The 26,286-nt window shown below is 38.8% G+C and overlaps 1 protein-coding gene across 2 annotated transcripts in view; it reads left to right on the top strand.

Annotated features, from left to right (window-relative positions):
- Window positions 1-26,286, top strand: part of ndst1b (N-deacetylase/N-sulfotransferase (heparan glucosaminyl) 1b) — an 87,791-nt gene that overhangs the window by 49,060 nt on the left and 12,445 nt on the right. For both annotated transcript variants that reach the window (XM_082140431.1, XM_082140432.1), the window contains exons 3-10: window positions 10,650-11,599; window positions 14,353-14,826; window positions 16,588-16,675; window positions 16,891-17,045; window positions 19,646-19,831; window positions 21,067-21,195; window positions 22,230-22,412; window positions 25,180-25,276. In XM_082140431.1, coding sequence (XP_081996557.1) covers window positions 11,054-11,599; window positions 14,353-14,826; window positions 16,588-16,675; window positions 16,891-17,045; window positions 19,646-19,831; window positions 21,067-21,195; window positions 22,230-22,412; window positions 25,180-25,276 — 1,858 coding nt within the window. In that variant the 5' untranslated portion in view covers window positions 10,650-11,053. The remainder of the gene's footprint in view (window positions 1-10,649; window positions 11,600-14,352; window positions 14,827-16,587; window positions 16,676-16,890; window positions 17,046-19,645; window positions 19,832-21,066; window positions 21,196-22,229; window positions 22,413-25,179; window positions 25,277-26,286) is intronic.

Here is a 26,286-nt window from a genome sequence, read left to right as displayed (position 1 = left end):
TGAGATAACAAGCAGCATGTCTGATATTTATTTTTGTAACCTTTCGTGGCTCCAGTGTCCTCTGAAATAAAGGTGACATTTCTGTTTCTCTCTCTCTCTCCTCTTGTTTCTACTCTCTCCTGGTCTTTGAGAGCCCTCGGTAGTTAAAGGGGCTAAAAATAGCCTAGTTCCCTTCGTGTTGTGCAACCTAATTAAGAGGAGAGGGACGGAGGTGCTTCTGAGCATCTGGGCTCGGCATGTAATGGCTGCCCTTGTTTTTATTTGCTAGTGGATGCGCACCGCTACCAATTATCCCCTGTAGCTTTGGCTAACCACCGAAGACATCCTTAAAGAAGCTGACGGGAGTTTTTCTGCACCCGTTCCCAGCACGCTTCTTCACACGGGCTTCAGTATAAGCAGTTTCCTCTAGCATTCTGAATCTGAAAAAGTCAAGTTACTTTATTTTGGGAATTGGAGATGTTTGGTTGTCCTTATCGGTGTGCAGCTTCACAGGTGGAGACATGCAAAGTGTGTGGTTGCTTCCACCCTGAAATTTCTTCAAGGCATCCCTGAGGTTAGCGTCCACATGGGCCTTAAAAGCTGGTTAAATCCAAATATCTCTGTGCTTTTAACCCTGCATTTTGTCATTTAAAGTGAAATCGAAGCTTGGATGACTTTATAAGTGATGGGGTCAGTCTTTTTTTCGTCTGAGACATTAAGGTGCACTGAGGGAAGAGATTGAGCTGACAGCTCATTGATTTCTTTCTGTGCCCGTGTCAAACATGTTTCTGAAATGCTTCTTTGTCTGAGAGGTATTTGGATATCAGCGACACAAGAAGAGAATGGAGCTGCACTGATGCACCTCGCGGTTAGCTTTGATTCGTTGGCAGTCTCACGGATAAGAGGACCTCTGTTGGTGCGGCTCTACTGTGATTCATCAATGTGCACTGTCTGATTGGTCTCGGAAAAACATCCATCTGCCTAGTTGCTCTTTATTCTGCTCACTTTTTTTGTTTACCATCAGGATTGCCTAGAGTCTGTGTAATTAGCTAATTTTGTGTGATTGTGGGCTCATTTGGGTGACACCTGCTAAATGATTGCTCATGGAATGTTAATAATAATGGTAATTTCTTTTTTGCATTTTCTTTTGATGGGGAAAAAACCCTTTTCTGTCACAGCAACATTTTAATCAACAGTTGAAGGACTAAAGTACTCAAAATAAAACTTAAATCAATAAATAATTAATCATTTCTATTGCTTTATTTAATTGATTTTGATTTATATTTTAATCATTTATGTTTTTTAATATGTAGTACAATTATAGGTACAAAAAATTGGAGAAATTAATGTATTCTGCAAGGATGCATTAAGTTGATCAAATGTGACTAAAGACGTTCATAAACTTAACATTTTATTTACTTATTAAATGTGTACAATACATTTGTATTTTAAAATTACAAAGATACAAAGCGGTTACAAAAATAAAAACACTAAATTAATATAGAAAAATAGCGTCATATTATACACTTACAAAACTAGCTCTGGATTTCATAATAAATTTGTAATAAATTTTATTTCCAAATGTTGCCCCATTTAAAATAAATGAATAATAATAATAATAGGTTTAATTTTCTAATGACATTAATAGACGAATTATGAATTTTCCAATTTTTACTAGGGTGTTTAATGCATTTGAGAAGCGTTTTCCTCAGCACACAACTTATATCTTACGGTTGTATACTTAGCTTTAAATGTTACAAATCTACGCAAATATTTACATTTCGCACAAATAATTATCCCGACAGCAAGCGAGTTTACGTTTCACTTTGATGAACAATTGCCGGTGCACATGCACATCAAATAGATGGTGGAGCGGATTAGAATGTGTGCACAATAATTCTAACCTTATTTTAAATTATTAAGCACTTCCTATTTACAACAGTGCCATAAACTGCTGTACGAAGAGTGTGTTGCATCTGGTTGCAGCAATATTGATATACTTTTTTTGATGTAAATACATAGTTTTTTCAGTAAGCGAGTGTTTAATTGGGAGAGAAAAAAACATATGTTTCGAAAACATATTTAGATACCAAGGTACTTACCGAACCCTCGTTTCTGTGTACCGTTAAACCCCTAGCTTTTACATGATAATAACTTTGATTTTGTTTATTCATTTAATTTAGTTGTTTTGTCCCATACAGTCAGCTCGTGTTGTTTTAATCTCAGAGAGTCCATGCTGTTCCCCTAACAGCCTGCGGCCCCCACTGTTCACCCTCATTTTATGAGACAAGCCTCCTCCCTACCCATAATCCCATTTCCCCTGCGGTAAAGACGGTCAGTTGGGCACACGATTGCGTGTCTCCTTTTGTCCAGTTTCTCGGGGTCAGCATGGTCCCAGTGAAGCAGGAGATTACCCCCACTGATTATGACGGACATTAGATCAGCAGTGCGGTGGATGCAGATACAGCAGCGGCCCATGTTGTGCGTAGGGTGGGGAAGGATCTTTTGGCAAGTCAGCCCGTCCTCGAGCTTGGCACCGGCAGCAGAACGGTGGCAGCACACTGTGTGCAGACAGACTGGAGTGTTTACCAGTACAGTTGTATCAAAACTAGTGTGTGTGTGGATGCCGGGTGTGAGAGCGCACAGGATGGAGCTCAGCACACACACCGTCTGGCCTGGCAAGGGCAAATGCAGTCTTCTGATGGAGACTGAGTGCCCTTGAGATTGGAGCCGCCAGCAGGGAAGATTGATTTGTTGCTCTCTGCAGCTTCCATTGTGCCTTCATACATAATAGTGACTTTGAGTGTCCCCTCCATATCTGCCACAGAGGAAGTCCTTACATCTCAAGTATTTCGGATCTGTAAAGATGTCTTGAGCTGCTGTCGTTTCTCAGACTTCACACTTGTTTATTCATGAATATCAACCCATTAAAACTGATTTTTTTGGGGGGGCGATTGCCTTTTAAACTGAAGTCCGGCTATGGTGATACCTGTGCTTGAGGTGTAATTGCATCGCTTGGCTGTGTAACTTCCGTATTCTCATATTGTCGTGCCCTGCTTTGTAATGGCCTCTAATTGATTTGAACTGTGAACTGATCTGGAGAGCTGATCTTTTTTTGCTGTCGGCAATGAAGTTTCAGGTTACACTTAGTCCACTCGATGTGCATTCATCTGCCATTTTCATCGGCGCATTTGGTCCAGCCCAGATAAACAGGATTAGGGATTTAGGATTACACTTCCCCGACCTTCTCCAGATTGTGCTGCGTCTAGGCCCTTTGGGTATCTAATGTTGTTTGTCAGTTCAGTGTTTGAAGCCCTGAGGAGTTTACCAACCGTTTGTCCCAATGGCATCTTTACCCTTTGAACCAAGCAATCTGGTGAAGCCTTTTTTATGTAGCTCTTGTTTGCTCTCATCCTATCAGCCCCTTTATCTCTTGCTCTGTTTCTCTGACTGTCCATTTCTCTCTCTCTCTCTCTCTCTCCATCCTATCCAGTTTCATTCCATCTCTGACAAAGCACTTTTAGAATCTATTAACACATTCAATAAATACTTAAAGGAGAGACACACATTTGTAGCATTTTTTTAATTAAATCATTAAATAATTGAATTATATTAATTTCATTCATTTATATTATAATAATTTATATACATGTAAATAATCTATTTTAATAATTATTTAAATGTGTAATATAATTATATGTAGATTTATCTTTCTTAGTCCTTGAAATATCTAATAAATTAATTATTTTTAAAAATACAACATTTTATTTACAGATTAAATGTAACATCATAAAATACATTTACAAAACTAGCACTTGATTAAGATCTTTTTTCATAATTTTCAAATGTTGCCTTTTAAATTTTTTTTAATAATAATAACAGTAGGTTAAATTTCCAAATTACACCTAATAAAGAACAAGTCATGAATTTTCAGTTTTTGCCTAATAATAAGAGTTTACTAAGGGTTTAAGATTAATAAGGTTCCTTGCGACCAAAACAGTTGTCGTCTAATTTGCCTCATAATTTTCCATTCTGTCAGACCCTTATGGCGCTTTTTCATTACCAGTACCAGCTCGACTCGGCTCGGCTCGCTTTTCGCTCCGTTTTCCATTGCAGATAGTACCTCCACAATAGTACCTGGTCGTCAAAGCGACGCCGCAGGAAACTGCCGTGACTTAATCTTTTACGCGAGACGCGCGAGACACACCCGCTACCCACACACACAGGACAATGGAGGAAATCAAGTGTATGCTGTTTTTGGATGTTTTTGTTTTTGCTGTTTTTTTATTCAGGATACTCCGTCTGGCGCGTGCAATGATGACGCAGTTAATAGGGACGATTCTCTGACCAATCAGTAGTCTGCCGTGTTTTCACGTCACATTTTAGTATCGCCTCAGCTCGCTCAGAACCTCGCTGGAGGTGGTACGAAAAAAATTACCTGGTAGCAGGTACAGGTACAACTTTTACACAGTGGAAAACCAAACAGAGCCGAGTCGAGTCGAGGCGAGCCGAGGCGAGCTGGTACTGTGTAGTGGAAAAGCGCCATTATAATTACTCTGTTTTTTTCTACTGTACCTTTAAAACATCTATATGTAAATGAGCTCTTTTATGATTGGCTTGCCTTCATTTTGCATGATGTTTCACAAAACAATAATTTTATATGCTACGAATGGATTCAGGGTGAACTGGGTGGGATTTGCATTGTGGATGCTGAAGTATGTTTATGTATTAAATCAAATTCAGATTTCGACGATATGGCCCCTTTAAAACTACCATTAGCTAAATTAATTTCTTCTGTGGGATAATTGCACATTATTATATCAATATTCAGGCCAACATCACAGTTTTTGAAACCTGAGACCAATGTCAGATGGGTTCACATCAAGCCAAAAGCCCATAAAGGCAAAGATATGTCCTCTTCTGCTAGTGTGGCATCCCATATTCATTATTATTAGCTATTTATTAACTATAAAAGCAAAATTTTGCTTTGAACACATTGGCAGTGGGAATCGCTGGCGCTCCCTTTCAGACAGATTTAGATATTTATCACTGAACATGGTCTTTGAACTTTAAAGCTTTTGTTTGTAGCCCATTGCTTTAGAAAATTTGAGATTTCAGCAAATTGTCTCCTCACATCTTCAGTTTTGGGTTTAAGATTAGAGCACGTTATCCGGTTAACCCTGAAAATAAGCGCTGCCTGTTTTTGAGGCAAAAGCAAGAAACCAAAACAAATTAAAATTGTGCAATACATTTAGCTCCTCGCTGTGCACACTTGATAAGTCAAGTCACTGATCTGTATGACTGTAGACTTTAATGTGTTACTTAATTGTGGTCAAGACTAGGGTTGTCAAAAATACCAGTACCAAATGTTAAAAAATGTGATTTTACCAGCATTTCTGCAGTACCGTTGTGTATTCGGTAGCCGCTGATAGGTGGCTGCTTTCAAACACCTCCCGTGTGTATCTGTGAGACTGTGACAAACCAAACCGACATCAAAGAACTTGCGTCGGCTCCATCTGGGCCAAAAAGCTGCACTTGAGCACACCACAAAGACTACAGCCGACTGTCAACTAGCATATGCGTTCTGCGCCTGCGTGGAAGGAAATAACTGTCTATATCAGCAGGAATCAGAGGTCCATATTTGTCATTCAAAAAGGGAAACCGAACCTAGGACTGCAGATATACAAACCATAAACAAAGCAGCAAAATGTTGCGCCTCCATCTTCAAAATACATTAGCCAAAGAGGGACATACCTGGAAATTCAAGCTTCGCCTTTCACGCTTTTACACTCGGTGGCACCGTGACGAATGCGAGGGGGAGATTACTCGCGACTGCCGGCAGATTTGAAAGCCTGTTGAAGATGGAGGATCACGCCTGTTCTCCAGGACATGTAACAGAGTCGATAACGATAGCACTGATACTTTACTAAGATTAGCTTGCATTCGTTTGGGAACCTGATAGCTGATGTTAGCAATGACGAACGAAAACGTAAAACTATTATTCGTTTTACATGGAGGTCATAACCTACATGTTAACTGACTAAATAACTAAATGCAATTTGTAATAGTTTTCTAAAGTAACCTCATCACTTAAAGGAACACTCATGGACGAAGTCGAACTGGAAGCCATGTTAATCTTGGAATAATACGGCCACCGTAGGAGTTAAAACGCCCTCGAGCTAGAAATTAATATTCAGTTGGTAGTCATAGACAATTTCACCGCTAGATGGGAGAAAATCGTACACAGTGTAGCTATTTTCAAATAGTTAAATGGTCAAATAGTTCCAACAGTTTTTGCTATGGTACCGGAATTGGTACAGAGAACCGTGAAATTGTACTGGTATTAGTACCGACTACTGGAATTGTGTAATTTAAGTAACCCTAGTCAAGACAGATAACATGGCATCTTTCTGTCGTGGTAATTGTCACTAATGTGATGGTGTTGATGGCTGTGTTCATAAATAAAGTTGTTTGTTGGGTTATAGTGGCCATTTCTGAGGAAATTGTTCTGAAATATGTGGCTGGCCATCTGCAGGTCACGTTCGTTTTGATAGCTGTGTTTTTGGCTAGGTAGGGGTTGTTTTGGCTCCATGTTGAGAGACTTGAAAGGTGCTACCTAAACAAAGAAGATGCAAGCTGAGCAGATGATTAGTTTGTATAATGAAGTCTTGGAAATCTACCAGCCTTTCTAACAAGAAAAATACTTTTGAATAACACTTCTTTTTTGAAACAACTCTCTCTCCACTTTTTACAGGCAATCATCCTGAAGTCAACAACGTTTTGAATGTTGCTCATCTGGCTGAGTTCATTCCCAGTGACCTGCAGCTGGTGATTTGTCTCTCTAACAAATTAGACTATTTAGCTTTTTCCCTTGGGTATGTTTTTTTTGCACTGTGCATTGACACATCATGAATTAACAGGCACATATTAACGGCACATATTTGTTTTCAGCGTCAGCTGAGCGTAATAAGAAGTACTTTTTTTATTTATTTTTTATTCTTTTAATGAAATACACAAATATTTTACTGACAGGCAGACTCAGGCTTTGGAATGTTCTTATTGTCGGTTTAGGCCGAACTTGTAACAGAACAGGGGTGGTCAGTGCCAGCATTAGTCTCAGTCTGACTACTTCCATTCATGAGCATGAACGGACCCCACAGCAGCCATCGCCGTCATCATCATGTGCTGTGAACAATGTCCGGCATTGTGAACGTTGAATGGCACTGTACCGATTTGGGTGGGGTTCTTTTGATTTTTAGGTCTGCCTGTGGTTTAAGCTCGGTAGAAACTAGTCCTGCGAGGCGAGCTGTCCAGGGCGAGCGGCCAGCTATTGTCCCGCTGTCCTGGCACGCAGATGCACAACTCTTGCTCCAGGAAGTGTCCTGTGTCTCTGAGCGGCAGTGAATGTGGCCTCGGTGTTCAGAGCTGTTCAAGCATGCCATCCTTTTTTATCGCAGCAGCAAATCTATACCATCACTTTGCCTTGAAATAAAACAAGAAAGTGGAGACAGTGCAGATAAACATTTGATAGCTCCATATCTTCTTACCTGTCAGTAGATCCCTCAAAAACACATGTGCATATGGATATCCTCTGCCTTTTCCATTTTTATTGCTTTTTTCCCCCTTTTTTTGGTTTGTTTGTTTGGTGCCGTTTCCAGATATCATGTAGATGTTGCTGTTCTGATGTGTTTTGCAGTCTCTTGGTTTTATTGCACTCATAACTGGGAGCACATTAATCTTAAACATTTGAACACCTTGGCAGCATTTGGTAGCATTATAATGTCTAATCCAACTTTATTTTAAATTTTGTATCGGTGTTTTGAAATATAATAGTTGTTGAGCATTGTCTAGGCTCATGATTCTTCCAACACTTGAAGGGATTTGAAAGAGCCAGAGCTGACAAAACGGTGCGAGCTGTTGGGAATGAAGGTATGCTGTGCCCTTGAGATAGGGAGTGTTATGGAAGCTATCCTACCATCAGAAAAGGGCTTTTGTGACTCCCAGGCAGGGTGCATTTTTTCACACGTCTGTTGGGCTTTGAGACCGTGAAAAGGGAAGATCTGGGACAGAAGAAACTTGCTGGCGTGGGTGAGATGGTGACAGGTTTCTAAATGTCAAGGTCCTTATTTTTCCACGTCTTGACACTTGTTTCAACACTTTTTTTTTTTTTTTTTTTTGCTTCAACCTATCAGCTTTTTGTTTAATTGTGCAATGTTAACGGCAGTTATCTCTGTTTTTAGACCTTTAACGTAACTATAATCTAGATATGTATATGTACACATCACGTTTATCTAACAGTCTTCATCTTCTGTGGAATATCAAATATTTCTGAGAGCATATTTTTAAAAAGTGTTTGCATTTGTCCATACTCGTACAATGGTTGGAACTCAGTATTCTTCAATAGTCATACAGATTTGAAACTATACTTGAAATGATGGCAGATTTTCATTACCCCTTTTATATTCTAATAATATTAATTACAATTAATAATTGTATAATAATATTGCTATTTATTAGTAGTAATATTTTATAATGAATATTATTAATAAAGACTTTTATTTATTGAATATTGTTCTTTTAAACAATGTTTGTTGTTGCCATTCACGGAAAACTGACTCGAATAAATAACTGAAAACAACCATTTAACATTCTTTCACTTAATGCACAACCTTGATTTTGTAGATTTTTTTATGTGTGTAAAAGCATCTGAATAATCAGAGTGTACAGTTCTGCAAATCGCTTTTTCATATTTTTATTGATGAAATATTGTACTTGTACTGTGTTTATTTTCACTCGTACACAGTGTTTATTTTAATGTGAACGTTTTATTACCTTTGCTCAAGTGAAACAATATTGTATGCCACAAAGCCATTTCGTGTCCTTAGACTTTTGTTCTGGGTGTGGGATATCATGCTTCATGTCATCCGAGTCGTACTGTTTAGAGCATGCATTACAGTGAGCTGCTTCAGCCGACTCTTGTCAGAACTTTTGCATATTAAAGAACCAGGCTCTGAATGGGGAAGCTTTGAAAGACTGTAATCCGACCTCTGACGACACGCTGATGGCTGTTCACGTTTCTCTGCTGGACACAATGAGAGCCCAGTGACAGGTATTGTGGCCTGAGTGTAATCCTGGTGTAAAGGGAAGGAGATGTGAAGCTACTGGGTGCAAAATCATTATTCTTGAGTGTCCCTTGTGGAATGCAGCCTAGATTTGGTTTATAAAACCCAGTGCCTCCCCACTATTCAGCTCAAAACACTTCATGTTCTTCTCTTAACATCACCAGCCCCTAAAATTCCTGATGAGAATTTTGGATCACGAGCGGACAGGAGAATCAACAGCTGTGTTTCAGGATTGTGAATGTGAGAGGATTGTTACATGCTGTACTCCCAGCAACCTTTTGAAGAGATAAAATGATCTTCTCTAAGGCTCTTTTATTTCTCTGGCAAGATTTTCTTTTCCCCTTCATCCTCTTATTAGAGGCATACTCTTGTGCCTTTTGCCTTTTTTTGCGGTATTCATGCATTTTTTATCCCAGAACCCCTGCAAGGCTTTGATTCTTTGTTCTACTCTCTCTTTTCACATAACCCATACATGAAGTAGGTCTGTGATGCCTTTGAAAATTGACCTGTATTGCTTCTCAGACACGTTGTGTCTTGTTGATTCACTTCAGTCTTTCCTCAGACGCCCTGTGTGCCATTGTATGATCCTCCCTTTAGTTAAATGACATGTGGCCTAATGGCATGTCTATGAACTCTGCATCTTTTGAAAAGATTTTATTGAAAGTGAACAAAAACCTAAAAACTCTGTGTACTTCAACATAGAAGATGTCTGTAAAAGTCAAAGTTGTTTTATTTGTTTAGGTGTCTACCTAATGTGAATGGCTTTAAATCAGCTGCTGGCTGCTATGTTTGCTGACTTTTCAAACTTTCTACCGTCCTTTTGTCTGAAACAAGTTTTTATGTAGTTCAAATAAAAATGTATTTGAAATTTACATAAGGAATATTTGAAAGGTTTAGGTAACACCTGAAGTTACACTTGCATGAACCCTCTTGCAAGATCCTTTCACACTTGCCAACAATGTAATGGCTTCCCTCACCTTTTGCCTTCGATACTACTTCCTACAATTACCATTGGTTCTCTCCTCATTCTGCAGAGGTCTTTACTTGGTTAGTGCTAATCTGAATCATATTCAGCTCATTCACCTGTGCCACACTTTGCACTAAACCCTTCATTTAAGATGAAAAGATTTAATGACTTTTGCCCTTTGAAGTGCATGAAGGATAGTGAGGATCACTTTTTAAAGCCCTCACTAATCAATACAAGCCGCCTCCATTATCCCATAATCTTTGCATTGCCTTTGTAAATGCCTCTCTAGACGTTCTTGGTATTCAGTGAAAAGAAACCCAGGTTGTAGGGCTCCCACGGCATCATGTGGGTTTGGCATTTGCAGCCGACATTCAGAGAGCGGTAATGCAAGTTGCTTGTGTGGTCTAGTCAAAATTCATTGCCCTTGAATACACATTTGCACCTTAGAGTTAAATTAAAGGATTGTTCTGTCCAGAAGTAAAATAATTTGATTACTAAAATGGTGCAGAGTAGATATTTTTGCAAAAATTGCATTGAGTTAAGGTGTACTTTTTGTTAAATTAATACTGTTTTCTTTTTAGGTAAACTCGAGGAGGCCAGAATGCTCTGGGCATGATCTGTCTAGAGCATCCAGTGACGAAAAACAAGAAGCCACCTTCACCAAGTCTGAAACGCAGATCTTCTCTACACTGGATCAGGAGATAAGGACTCAGAGAGGGTAGAGAAGGGGCATAAAGGTGTTGGGCAGGGGGCCGCTGGTGCATGTGGGGGCAGTGCACATCCCTTGCTGGAGAGTGGAAGCCCACCTCGCCCATGCAGTCCCCTGCCCATCCCAGTCTCGCCACCCTCTGCAATGGTGACATGAGCAAATGCATTAAGGAGAAGCCCAATTTTGACTTATCTTTTTTTGACTCATTGGAAAAACCATACAATAGATTTGTAAATAGAGGACTGTGTCTATCCTAATTGGTGTGGTTGCAAGGTGATGATGCTGATGTGTGGACGTGTAAGGCGGCTCTTCCGTCAGCTCACGCTGCAGACCAGCCTGTTGCTGCTCTTCCTTTTTTGCATGGTCAGTGTCCTCATCTCAGCCTATTTCCTGTATGGCGTCAAACGGGAGCTCGAACCAGCAGGAGTCGGAGGTATGGTGGTCCCAGAAGAAGGTACTGCCGATTGGGAAGATCCCAGAGCGACTCCTTCCCCTCCGTCGGCAAGGGTGCTGCCTGCCAGAACCGCCAAACCGGCAGACATGTCTCGAACTGACCCTGTTGTGCTTGTGTTCGTGGAGAGCTTATATTCTCAGTTGGGCCAGGACATTGTGGCCATCTTGGAATCTGGGAGATTTCGGTACCAGACTGAGATTGCACCAGGGAAGGGCGATATGCCCACACTCACAGACAAGAACCGGGGTCGGTTCACACTGGTCATCTATGAGAACATCCTCAAATATGTCAACCTGGATGCCTGGAACAGAGAGTTGCTGGACAAATACTGTGTGGAGTATGGCGTTGGAATCATCGGCTTTTTCAAGGTAAGCCATTTTGTTTTGTACAGTGTGACCTTTCACAGAAAATTGTGTCACTAATGGATGTTAATGTGACTCTTAATTCCAGTGGGTCAATCACCTTGCACTTAACGATCTCACGACTGACATTTCACAGTCTGATTCTCATGTTAGTTTGCAGAAATATTTGCAACAGAGGGAGGTTGGGGCATTATGCTAAACATTGCAGTAATAGCACATTTCTGAATATCTTTGTTGATTGTCTTGGCTCTTGTTCTAAAAGGGAGCTGCTCTTCGAAATCAGTATGAGAAAATAATAGGCCCTAGAGCCACATTTGACTATTGCTCATTGCTGTCTGTCATTACTGTCTTGTAAACCTCCTCTCCCAGTTCTCATATATTGTTTGCCTAAGGCCAGGCCTGCTTTTATTACCCTCACATGCTTAAGTGCTGCACACTAATTGTGAGTGGAGGTTAACTCAGTTGATGAGACTGTTTGAGTCTCATTCGCCTGCAGTAGAAGGGCAAGGACATCAACACATCTTAAAAGGAACCGCACAAAATTTGCGCTCGTTAAGTTTTATTGACTCAGGCTGCTCCGATTCTCCTCGAAGCTGTTTTTACCCCAGGCTTTGCGGGTTTACACAATAACAGGAGCAGTTCGATCCCTGATTGGCTGGAAATGTTGTTTTCTTGTTCAGGCAGTTAACATCCTTTCCTTGCTGGATTTCATTGATTTAGAACCTTGAGCATGTCTGATAACAGGCCCTGTAGGTAAATGCAGACCAAACCTTTTTCCCCCTTGAAGGAAAAAGTGCTGCCACCAGTAATGGAACATGCATAATTACCTTCGAATCAAGCCTTGACTTGCACCTGTCGATGCCAAATGCATTTATCTCTCACGAGTTGGAGTATGTCTGAACGCACACATAGAAACATCACGGTGGACACCAGCGCTTCTTTTAGTTATGCTTGCATGCATCAATGGGTTCAGGCTTTTGTTTGCCCTCCTATTAGTCTTCTGACAAAATCCCATATCCATAGAGTCAATGTGTAATTGGAATAAACCCTTTCGGTTTCCTAACCAGCACTTGAGTTGGCATAATCTCTTGGGACCATATTAAGTCTCCGGCTGCAACCGAACACACTAGCTCTGTTCTAAAACCTAGTGAGCTGTCTTCTAAAACTACCTAGCATTTTAAGGGATCATAAGATGCCTGACATGAAGGCTGTTCACTATTTTTTTTGGTAAACGACAGTAAACTATTCCTCCTTTTTACCAAATTTAATGGCAGCATCACATGTATCCTATGTAGAAAAGCAAACCCCAGCTCAGTAGGAAAATAAAAAAATGTTTGAACTTTCAGACAAGAACCGAGTTTTTGATTTTAAATATGCTTATATTTAGTTCAATGCCCAAAAAATTATAAAAATAGTTATAATTGATTGTTTACCCAATATGTGTTTACTGTGTGTTTTTGTTAGAGAAGTGTGTTGTTAGCTTAGCAACATGCTAACATCAAACTATTGTAATCAACTTCTTAGAGTTACTACATGTATAGTGTTTCAAATCAGTCACTTAGGAAATTCCAAGTGACTCCCTTAGAAAGGAGTTGCTTATGTTGGCGGTAGATAACAAGGTGGCTTACAAGTCTTTTAACAGCTTTTTGGAAATGGACTAATTATCTAACACGGTTCAAGAATTGTTCAGTGTCAATGAAAGTTAAATGCTGATAAGCTTCGAAAGAGCCTTTGGCTTGGAAGTGTTGCTGTAACAATGGAGACAGGGATATGGAATTAGGGAGAGAAGGAGAGGCTCAGGGAAGTTATTGACTTAGGCCTCTGATATGTGGGAAATCTCCCATCCACCCTTATTCTCCTCGTGCTGCTGAGTGACATCACCACCTCTTGTTTCAGTGTGTTGCCATTAAAAGAAACAGATAAAATGTGCATGATTCATCAGACATGTCATATGGACTGTGCATCTCTCCAGAGGGGTCCCATTGCTACCTCTGGTGGCAGAATAATGGCTGTGTTTGGAGATGAGCAGGATACAGGCCTCTCTCCAAATTGTAAGGCTCATTGTGTTTGTTCCACTCAGTGTGCAGTTTATCACCAATTGATCCAGCTTCACAGGGTCAGCTGGCCTGAGAGGAGAGTGGGCTGCATGCAGATGAGTGCGGATGGTGTTTAAACAAACTGGCACCCATAGTACCACAGGGCATCTCATTCACGAAAAGTAGTACATGAGCAACAATACATTACTGATATATTAAAGGGGAACAAACAAATAAAAAAATCTGTTCACAAAGCAAATGTCCTAGACTGCACATCTAGTCTTTTTCTAACTACAGAAGGCCTGCATTGCTGCACATTAGCATTGCAGGTGTTTGATTTCTCAACAGTTTTCTCTTAGCAACCAAATTGAGGATATTATATGCTGTACTAGCTTCTGAAAATCAGATTTCTGAGTTTGAACATATTTTTACAAGTTAGAAATCTCACTTCAAGTGGAGTTCCATTGCCATGAGTTGGAAACTCATGCTGAATTTTATTCAGCTCAGTCTAAGCTGTTAAAAAAATGGTTTTAACATCACAGCTATGAGCACATTAAATATGAATAATGGTCTTGTAATACAAAATTATGACTAAAAGTATGAATGGAGGAAATGCTAAAAACCTGAATGTGAATATGACCTCTTTTGAAGTGGATTTTGATCTTCCTCTCTTTTACCAATAATTTCTCATTTGCTCTCTTTTCTTCCGACATTTCATGAAAGGCTAATGAGAACAGTTTGCAGAGTGCCCAGCTCAAGGGTTTTCCTCTCTTCCTGCACTCCAATCTGGGTTTAAGGGACTGTAGCATCAACCCCAAGTCTCCACTGCTGCTCATAACCAAGGCCCGGGAAGTGGAACATGGCCCCTTACCTGGAGATGACTGGACTGTCTTCCAGTCTAACCACACTACCTATGAGCCTGTGCTGTTAGCTCGGGGACGGAGTACGGAGGCTAGTGGAGCGCCCGGACCCCTTCATGCAGCCGTGGTTCAGGATTTGGGTCTTCATGATGGCATCCAGCGGGTACTCTTCGGCAACAACCTGAACTTTTGGCTGCACAAACTGGTGCTGGTGGACGCAGTGAGTTTCTTGACTGGCAAACGTCTCTCACTGGCTCTTGAGCGCTACATACTGGTGGATGTCGATGACATCTTTGTTGGGAAGGAGGGCACACGGATGAAGGTTTCTGACGTCAAGGTGGGTGCTTTTTTGTTTGAAAATTCGCTTTGTGCAGTTTTTCTTTAATAAATAGCAATTGGTTTGCTAGTTTATTATCAGTTCCATCACATTTATACATTTCAAATGTGAATCGAGTGTAACTATATTAAGCCTAGCTATGATTGGATGTCTTGGATTATGGGCCATATATCCATGCAGTATACATCCACTTAAAAATGATGCTCTCCTCCTATTTTCTTTATCTCTCTCTCTCACCCACTCCTTGTCTGCTTAACCTTCCAGGGATCCAGACATATGCATAGAGCAAAAGTAAGGCTCAACAGTAAGAGTGGATAAGGACCCATGTGAGAGATTTTCGGGCCAATTGACCGAATAGTCCTACTCTATTGCCCACTACGTCCTATGCTTTTTGATCAAGTATATTTATTTTGATGCTTCGAGATATTTCTGTGATGTACAGAAATACATTAATACATACATTAAGCCCAAAGTATACTTCGACCGTCCGCGTCCTGTCCGTGTGACGTAATTTTTGTCATCAGGAAGGTCCACGGACATCCACACACACTGTTGCATGCAGCCTAATTTTTGTGTCCGTGCGGATGGTGCGCGTACAACCGCGCATGTGCGAGTGATTTGAGCCCTTCTGTGCGCGAGATGGAGCGGGACACAGAAAAAGTATATGACGTTTTATGAACTATTATGATTTATATTTTCCATTATAAATCAATTATTTGATTTATTAAATGTATTCAAAAATCTAATATACATCTATTTAAATCTAATATGTTGCCAAAAATATAATCTTGTGGTGGTGGGAGAAAATGTATATTCTTTTTGTTGGGATCTGTGTAAATGTTCATTTCTGACTCACTGGATCAGCAGAAAACAAATCCTTATCTGTGAGTCAAAGAATGGGAAATGGACAGAATGAAATATGTACAGAAGGGAATTAATTTAAACTGAGGGAAATATGCATTGAGGAAAAGAAGCGGCAGCCATGAAAAAGACATGGATGAAGACTCAGAAGGGGAAAGACTTGTTTATATGATGCTAATAATCTGTCTAAAGCACCTCAGAAACAGAACTTGGAGAAACTGGTTTGGTAGATCCATATAATTCACCAACTTTTCATGGTATGAGAGCACTTTTCCTATAACTAGTTTTTCTTTTCCTTTTTTTCAGTACTCCAACCTCTGCTGTTCTTTTTCCAAATCTCTCCTCTTCTTTCCATTTCGCTTTTTTATTTTATTATTTTTTCACGACTCACTGTTCAAAGGGCATCCAAAGACTCGCCACAAGCATGAATATTTCAAATGCAGTTTTCTGCATCCTTCTTGTGAATCTTTCATCTTCGGGGCGCCCCGATGCAGATGTTCAGCCGAGGGAAAGGATAGAAAGCAAACATAATCAAAGTCTTGTCTGTCTGCGGACCTCTGTGCAGTTAAATATGAATCAGGCTTTTGATTGAGTCACACTGGAGAGACAGGCAGTCAAAAACAAGCACAGTAAACAAATCAAATGAGAGGCAGATGTAGAGCTAGATCTGAGAAGGGTAATGAAGCAAACAGAGGAGACGAACAGACAGTAGACATGCTTGTGCTGTCCCTCTAGCGCTGTTACGGTTGTGCGCATACGTGCGTTGGCGTGTGTTAGGCTATGTATCTCTTTTGTGTTCTCATCTGCTGTCTTTGTACTTTTTGAATGTGTTTTGTGTGTTTACTGACCTAGGGGTGTTTAGGCAAGTTTTATTAAATTGCTAAACTCCATGTTTCAAAGGCACTTCTAGAGACGCAGAATGAACTCCGAACCCATGTGCCCAACTTCACTTTCAACTTGGGATTCTCTGGAAAGTTCTTCCATGCGGGTAAGTAAATATCACGTTGTTCGCTTAGCAAAATGCTAACAACATACTCTTTTGGGATCTGTGAGTGTTAGTCAGGTCTCCTATGTGTGAGTTGCTGCTCATGTAGAGCGTTCCTAATCAGTCACTTATGAGCTGGTTAGGATGCTGTTTTATAAGGCAGCTTTTGGAATAGAGTCAAGGTGTTCACCGTTTGTGTCTGTGTAATTATTTTCCAGGCACAGATGAGGAGGATCTTGGAGATGATCTGCTTCTGTCCTACAGTAAAGAGTTCTGGTGGTTTCCCCACATGTGGAGTCATATGCAGCCACACCTCTTCCACAACCAGTCTGTGCTGGCTGAACAAATGCTGCTCAACCGCAAGTTCGCGGAGGTAAGCTCTAGCTGATATAATCAGAGATATGATCAGATTTTTCTTGAATATTAAGTCTGTATATTATTTATTTTAATGTTTTATTTATTTTTTTATTACATAAAACCCTTTTAGGGCTTTTAATTTTATTTATAGAAGATGATATTTACAATTTGTGTATATTTTGAGTGTGTGTGTGACATACATGCATACATACATACATACATACATACACACACACACATATATATATTAGGGCTTGTCAATCGATTAAAAAATGTAATCGCGATTAATCGCATGATTGTCATGAGTTAACTCGCGATTAATCGCACATTTTTTATTTGTTCTAATGTACCTTAAATTAATACTTTTCAAGTTTGTAATACTCTAATCAACATGGGTATGGATAAATATGGATGCTTTATGCAAATGTATGTTTATTATTGAAACCATAGTCAACATAGTCAACCATAGAGCATGAAGACGAGACATGTTTCAAAGGTCATAGATGTTTTTCAAAGAACTTGTTCATGTCTATTAGACACATGTAGAAATAACAAAGAAATACCAGGTTCCCATTACTTCCCTTCTATTTGCACTGAGCAATTTACTAACACAAACATGTTTAGATTTTTGCATGACAGGGCAGCTCTTCTGAAAATGCTAAATGTACATTTATTATTTATTATTACATTAGTTTGTCTCTCTCTGTGCCCATTTTAATGAAGCTAAATTCTCAATAAAACTGTTTTCATTGGTATATTTTACTGTTTCTGTTGTCAAACAACGGAATGAATATGAAATAGTGACTGAAACGCGACCCATTAAGACATAACCAGCTCTCCCTTCCAAGATGTTAATCTGCACAAAAATCCTGATAATCGAGCCGTCATCTGATGAAATCAAATACACATAAGATAAAGACATTATCTTTGCGATTTCGGCTATACTTGCATGTAAAATTAGAGAAGCAACATAATATCTGTGTTTAACTGAATTAAAGCGCTGCTCCTCTCTGACGAGAGGGAGAGAGAGAGAGAGAGAGAGAGAGATTCTCCAACTAGGGGTTGGGCCACGGGTCAAACTGAAAATACGCGCTGCGTTAATCGCGCGTTAAAAAAATTTGTGCTGTTAATATGATTTTGCGTTAACGCGTTATTAACACGCTAACTTTGACAGCACTAACATATATATTCCTTTATTTTATAGATCAGATCATTTGTCTGAAAGAAAATTGTGATTGATTTTTCATTCTAACATAGCAGTTCCATTATAAAGTCCATGTTGGATTTCGCAGAGATTTTTTTTTGATGTGGCAAAAAAAAACTTTTCATTTTATGATGCTTATTTGCAAATTTGGCGATATATATTGCAAGCCGTTTTTTCTCTTCTTTTTTGGGGGTGGAAAACTACTTGAATTGGCTTTTTTTTAAACTACTACCTACTAAATACAAATTATTTAATCACTTTCTATGTACACCACAGACAACATTAAATACACATTTTTATTACTTTTCTGACATGAAGAACCATTCGTCTCTTAAATTTCTAAAAAGAAAATCCTGAAAATTACAATTCATAACAATGCAATCTCTACGTCTCATTTCATTCAAATTTAACACGAAATCAAAAACATTTTCATTTTCATTTTATAGTGCCCATTGTTTGTTTGACCTAGTTTTATGTTAATCTGTCTTTTTGCAGTTTAACAAAACACGGTGATGTTAGATAGAGATAGAGATAGATAGAGATACTTTATTGATCCCGAAGGAAATTAAGGTGTCCAATAGCTTATACATATCATACATTCACATAGACACACAGACAAGACTTCCACGCAGACATACATACTATAAAAATACAAAGGAAGATGTCAATAGTGTGGCATTACTGTAAGGTTAGATTAGTAACATGTTTGTTGGTAAATGAGAAATTTTAGCTGAGCTCATATTCGTCGCACTTTGGTTGAATACGCGATGACAAGTAATGACATCACACGACATGTCTTAAGTCAAATTCTGTGGAAAATCCACAACATTTTCCAAAAATTGCAAGCTTAATTGCGGAGTTTGCTTGCTTTTGCGTTAAAATCTGTGCTCGCAAAATCCTGGATTGACTGACTGACTATATATGCAAGATTAGAATTAGCATGGTTTAAATACACGATGGCCCACAGTACATTGAAATTGCCTGGATGATATTGTTTTTTTTGTTTTGTTTTTTTTGGTGCATCCATGGATGTGCGTCTAAGCATGCCGTTTTAGCTAATATTGCCTACAAGCCCTGTGGAGGAGTTTGTGACCATTTTTCTCATTTGTTGTAAAAGATTAGTAAGATATTGTTGGCAGTAGCTGTCTCAGCACTTTTAAAATGCACAAACTTCAAAGTCAAGTTGTAATTCATTTTAAATGAACAAATCACATTCAAATGCACATAGAATGTGTCATCAAAGCACAATTTAACACCATGAAATTATCAAAAAAGAACTTATTTTCTGTTCACCAGAGATGTACATTTAGTACATATAGAAATTGGGATGAAGTTATGCACAATTATTAGTGCATATCCTGAAGTACACTATTTTTGACCATTACTGTGTTGTGTTTGCTGTTCCCTTACAGGAGCATGGCATTCCCACAAACATGGGTTATGCAGTGGCTCCCCATCACTCTGGAGTGTATCCCATCCATTTGCAGCTGTACGAGGCCTGGAAGAAAGTGTGGGGCATCAAAGTGACCAGTACAGAGGAGTATCCCCACCTCAAACCTGCACGCTTTCGCAGGGGCTTCGCACACAGTGGCATCAGTGTAAGAATGCTAAGCTTTTATGCCTGTAATGGATAAAGTGAAGATGATAATGTGGGAGAAATAGGGAGAAGGGTTTGAGAAATAACATAGACTTGAACCTGCATCCCTGGGGATAACACGTTGCAAAACATATGCACTACCAATGCACCAAGGCACAAATTTATGTAGATAAAAACAGATTGCACATTTTTATTGAGACTGTAGCCTGGACAGCTATACGGTTGAACGATAGTATGTTGAATTCTTATTCGGGCTGGAATCAGTACAATAAACCCCAGGATATTTTGTGTACAGTTTGAGCTTTCAATCCCAGTAGGGGGTTAATGGCAAACTGTTTGTGGAAGTACAATTTTATATATATATATTTTATTTTTTTATCATTTGTGCTTCGCTTCAGGGGAAAACAGAGAGAGAGGTTGACAAAAGCTTACTGAATCATGACAGAGCGGTTTCTGTGTGTGTGTAAGAATGCATTGGCCACGATTGGTAAAAAAAAAAAAAAATCATCTTGGGATTTATAAACTGCAGCTATTTTTATTTATTTTTCTAAAGACGCACATCTTACATTTCCTCAAGCTGACATACAGTTATTATCCAATGTTCATATCAGGGAACGATAAACGTGCATGAGGAAACAAAGACAGCGGTCTCATCGTACATGTATGATGTAAAGAATGCTTTCAGAATGGCGGAAGAATGACTAAAAAAGCACATTTAGTGTAAATCTCCATTCTACCATCACTGGCTGTCAAATAAGATCATGTGTGTGGGCCACGTCATTCGTCGTCCTTCCACTCATTCAACTCTGGTGGAACATCCATTTTTCAACACTGAGGTCATCCAGTCATTCAGTTCGTTCCATTCCAGCCTAAAGTGACTCTCAAATGAGATTACGTATTATGGGTAACGAAATACAATATGATTATTTGTATGTATTCAATATGTGGAGCACCACTGCTACATTTCCCTTATAACCAAAAACAAACAATTCTGCTTATATTTTGATACATCAGTAAGCCTACAAATTTATAATAGACTAATTTATGTGGCTTATAGCTTTTACAAAATCGTGAAATATGTGTAGAATATATGATAAAAAGAAATTGTTTGCGTTTATATGGAAATTTAATTTGATATCAAATGTGTATATATGGCTTCTTTTGTAAATACAATTGAAAATCGATTCTTTTAAATAAAGAGATTACATACTGAAGGAAAAATCTTTGTTTTTTTAGGTGTTACCCAGGCAGACCTGTGGTCTCTTTACTCACACCATCTTCTACAATGAGTATCCTGGAGGCTCTAAAGAGCTGGACAAACTCATAAATGGAGGAGAGCTTTTCCTCACTGTCCTGCTTAACCCAGTGAGTATTGACTCTTGTATTCTTTATCATGTCTAATCCAGTGTGTGAATCACAGAATGACTGTTGGGGCATGGTCTGTTGGGGTTGATTAGAAAAATCTTTAAAAAGTAATTCTTCACTGAAAATCTTTCCTGCACACTGTAGCTCTCAGATCTCATTTGCATATGCACAATATCCCTTATTTCTATTGAGGATTGTGAGTAGCATATTCATTATCAAACTTAAAAAAAAAAAATAAAAAAAAAAAAAAAATTTTACTCTGAAATTATTTTATTTATTGATGCTTTAAATGAAAGATCAATTGATTTTTATATGGCACTCACAATCTACTATATATCTCAATGTCTCACAACCCAAGGAAATCAATGCTTTTATTCAGCATGGATGCATTAAATTGATCAAAAGTGACAGTAAAGACATTTATAATGTTACAAAAGATTTCTATTTTACATAATGCTGTTTTTTAAAACCTTTAATTCATCAAAGAATCCTGAAAAACATGGTTTCCATAAAGATATTAAGCAGCACAACTGTTTTCAACGTTGATAATGAGAAGAAACGTTTATTGAGCAGCTAATCAGCATATTTGAATGATTTCTGAAATATCACGTGACACTAAATACTGGAATAATGATGCTGAAAATTCAGCTTTCACTCATTTGAAAATGTATTACAAAAGAAAACTGTATAGAAAAATAATTTTCTGTAAATAGAAAATTTTAATATTTCACAATATTACTGTTTTTACTGTATTTCTTTTTTCTTCTTTAAAAAAAAATTAATGCAGCATTGGTGAGCACAAGACCCTCCCCCAACATTTTAACTACCTTTGGGGGTCAGTCCCAATGTAATTTTCACCCTCACATCAAATGTTCAATAGGAGAGTTTTAAACATGGTCCTTCAAAAGAAGCACAATAAGAGGCTATAAAAGATCCATTGAATTAAGAGTAGTTTTGAAGTCAACTGTTCATAGGATGGGACAGTAATCTGTGGACTGGGCCTTCATGACTTCTTACCCTTTATTTTGAACCAGATCAGCATCTTCATGACCCACCTGTCCAACTACGGGAATGACCGTCTTGGCCTGTACACTTTTAAGAACCTGGTGAAGTTCATACAGATGTGGACCAACCTGAAACTACAGACCCTCCCACCTGTACAGCTGGCACAGAGATATTTCCAAATCTTCCCTGAAGAGAGGGACCCCATCTGGCAGGTAACAAATGAGCACTGTTGGGGGTCTGTTCTGTCCTGGGATCATTATGGGAAACAAATACAACTGTATTTAGTGGGAGTGGATCAGCGGAGGTTGAGAGTGTTGAGCGCTTTTGCCGTAATATGTGGCGAAAGGTTTCGTATGGCTGTCTGCACATTTACTCTGATGTACAAAGAGTGAAAATGGTTTTCCGTGTAGCCTGCCAGGAAATCAGAGAATGCTATTTTTGAAATTGGTTCCTATAATTCAGTTGAAAGTTGGAGGCAATGCAGAAGATCTGTCTTTCTCTTTGTATCTCCCCCCTCCACCCGCTCTCCCCATTTCAATTTATCCAGCTTCTTTATTTCTTGTCTCACTCTTTCTAACTCTGTTGTTTTGTTTCACCCTTAAAGAAAGAGAAAATGGGTGCCTGAAAGCTTTAAATCCCTCTTTTGATCTCTCTCGTTTCCTGTCAAGGTTGAGGTCCCATCTTTTCTGTCGGCTCTCCAGCGTTCCACAGCTTGCCCTGCTCTGAATAATCTTCTTTCTTCTGCAGTTGTTTTCCCAAGAAATCTGCTAGCTACTAATACATGCAGAGGAAAGATACAACTTGGAAAGAGTTTAGTTTTTTATTTTAGACTTAATACAGCATGCCCATGGCTCTGGTCCAAAATCTAGTGAGCTGCCTTTGTGTACGTCCCACATGGGCACCTAAGGTAGTAACTAGGCTGGCAAATTAACATCTTGCACTACAGGTAATTTTGCTTGTGGCAGGTGACCCGTTTTGGTTAGAACATGAGACTCTCCTTAACGCCGTTCACACCAAGGACTACAACTACGAAGATAACGATAAAGATAGTTCTTAAAATCGTTCTCAATATTAAAGAATAGTAGAGTTCACACCACAGCTATAACGATAACGGCACTGAGAAATGATATCGTTGGAATCACTTTCAGAACGATTTTATCAAGCTAATGAACGATAAAAACAATGACAGCCAATCAGAATCCATCCTGCTGTAATGAGCTTAAGCGTTTAAAGTGACAGACGAGCACCCGCTTACAATGAACATAAGAATATCGTACGCTGGTGTGGATGCTAATATAGATATCTTTATAGTTAGTGTTAGTGTGGTGTAAACAGACCTTTACAATTGATTCCAAGAGAGTTAGCATGTTGCTAAACTAACAACACAATACTCATAATAAGCCTAAAAATACTCTGCATACACAGTGAGTAAAAGTAAAACATTTTAATATATTGAATGAATTGGTGCACTACCGTTCAAAAGTTTTGGGTCTACGATTTTTTTTTATGTTTTTTGAGAAGTCTCCTATGTACACCAAGGCTGCATTTATTTGATCATAAATATTATAAAAATATAGTATTGCAAAATATTATGAATAAAAGTAGTAATTTCTTTCAAAAAACGTTTGAATGGTAGTGCATAGTGTTGTCACGATACCAAAATTATGACTTTGATACGATACCTGACTAAAATACCTCGATACGGATACTGAATCGATAACGCAGCAAAAAAACAGTAAAAGTAATAGAATAATATGGCAGAACTTAAAATGTATTGTTTTATAACTTATTTTAAAAAACTGAACTCACATGACAAGCATGTCTAATAAATTGTGGTATCGTACCGTTTTAATAGCAGTGTATTGCGATAACTTTCTAGTACCGCTATATCGTGCAACACTAGTAATGTATATTTATAAATCGCATTCCTTTCACAGTCCACCATCTAGTGTGTCCACCAGTTTCTTACTGAACAAGTCGCAGTGCATTCCGGGATTTTGGAACAGCCTTCGCATCGTGCCTACGATGGCTTGAAGTGCTGTCTAGGTAGGATTTGGAACAGAGCTCACGTTTACTGTTATCATAAACTGTGATCCCATGAGTACATTAGTAATAAATTCACAAATGTTGCTTTTAGCACTGGCGTGTACTCAAGCAAGACTCTTCGGTCATTAGTGCGGGGCGCTAGCCGTTAATCTCCTCATTAGGACGGACAGGTGTTGGATTGCTAGTGGTTTTTTAGTCTTGGTGCACCGTTTAGCCATCTTGCATTCGTGCCAGATTTTAATTTAGAGGCAAGGGTTAAAACTATTAATTTATTACCACCGTTTCCTGCATCTTCGGCTGTGATGGATGAAGGGCTCAAAATGTCTGCGGCAGGACATCTTTCTCTTGAGATGCTTCAAAGCTCTGGACTGGGGTTGGTTTATGCCTCTGATTTTTATCTGGTGAATCCCATAAAACTGGGAGGCTACCTCTGGGATGATGTTGTGGCGAGTTTAAAGGCTAAGTCTCAATTAATATAAAATCTGCTTGTTATTGGACTCTGCTGATGTGTTGTAAGATATTTGACATGCTTGACTAATTTGTTTTAGTTTGGCTGGATAACAGCTCCATAATGCACTTTTCCGGCTGATGATAAATCCAAGTCAAAGCGCTCAGGCTGCATCCTAATCCCTATATTTCCTGAGCATGTCCTGAACTTTTGGACATCCTACTAATCTGACTTAATATTTTTTTGCAGGGAAGTATGCATATTCAGACATAGGTTACGTCTTGCCCTGAGTAATTTGGTAAAACTCCCAAGTTTTTCATATTCTTGCTAGCTGGAACGAGAACAATTTCTCCGGTTTCTTCATAATTTCCCGCTGGTTATTGAGGCACAACGATAGACTCGCTGGAGGGTTTTTTATTGTGAAGGTGCTCATTTCAGTGATATATGGGTACCATTTCACTTCAGCTTATTTCTTACCGTTACAGGACCCCTGTGAGGACAAAAGACATAAAGACATCTGGTCTAAGGAGAAGACCTGTGACCGTTTCCCCAAGCTGCTTATCATCGGACCTCAGAAGACTGGTGAGTGTTTTCTGCTCGCTACACATCCACACGTGTGTGTGTGCACTTGCACCATCTAGCTGTGTTCGCCAGATATGTTCTCTTATTTAAATCAATCCAATGTATACTTATTATTCTAACAAGAAGAACTCTGTATGTAAAGACATACATACATACATACATGCAGACATATTATATATATATATATATACACATACATACATACATACATACATATTATATATATACACATACATACATGCATATTATATATATACACATACATACATACATATTATATATATACACATACATACATACATACATATTATATAGGGGTGTAACGGTTCACAAAATTCACGGTTCGGTTCGATACAATACACTTGTGTCACGGTTCGGTACGGTTCGGTTCGGTACGTTTTCCATAGGCTACAGCAAAAATAAATAAATGGCAGAGAAATTTCCTTGAATTAATTATTTTATTTAATGAAACTAACATCATAAAGTATGATTTATTTATTTATTTAGTTGCTTTTTTTACTGAGCAATAATGGAGCTATACTTGACTCTTCTTATGAGCATATAAAACAAAACAGCTCCTTGGACAAAATGAAATGTAATATTGTAGTAGTAGGCTAGTTATAAACAAAGGTTTATTTTAGTTCAGATTAACATTTGAGGGCAGCAATTGTATTCATAATGTCAAAATAAAACAGACGTAATGTTACTTGAAAGCATTATAGCCCACTATTCCTGACAAACTTTCATACCTTGCAGTTAGTGTTACTACAGCAAATCCATTCCACGGTGAATGTTGCTGATCTGTGGACACCGGCCAGTTCATTCATGGCACGATGTTTCTTCCTGGTTTCCACGTCAGCGCTGTTTGATCCGTTAATAACAGAGAAATGTGCATGTTTCTCACTAGATCTCGCAGCGATGTTATTACTGCTGTGGCAAATTCAAAAAGCATTTGAAATTCAAATGCTTTCTTTACTGGTCTGGATCTCTTAGCGCTGTGTGGTGTTGCT

This window comes from Leuciscus leuciscus (assembly GCF_965113295.1).
Source record: "Leuciscus leuciscus genome assembly, chromosome: 16".
In the NCBI taxonomy this organism is placed as follows: Eukaryota; Metazoa; Chordata; class Actinopteri; order Cypriniformes; family Leuciscidae; genus Leuciscus; species Leuciscus leuciscus.
This window is presented reverse-complemented; position numbering and strand designations above follow the sequence as displayed.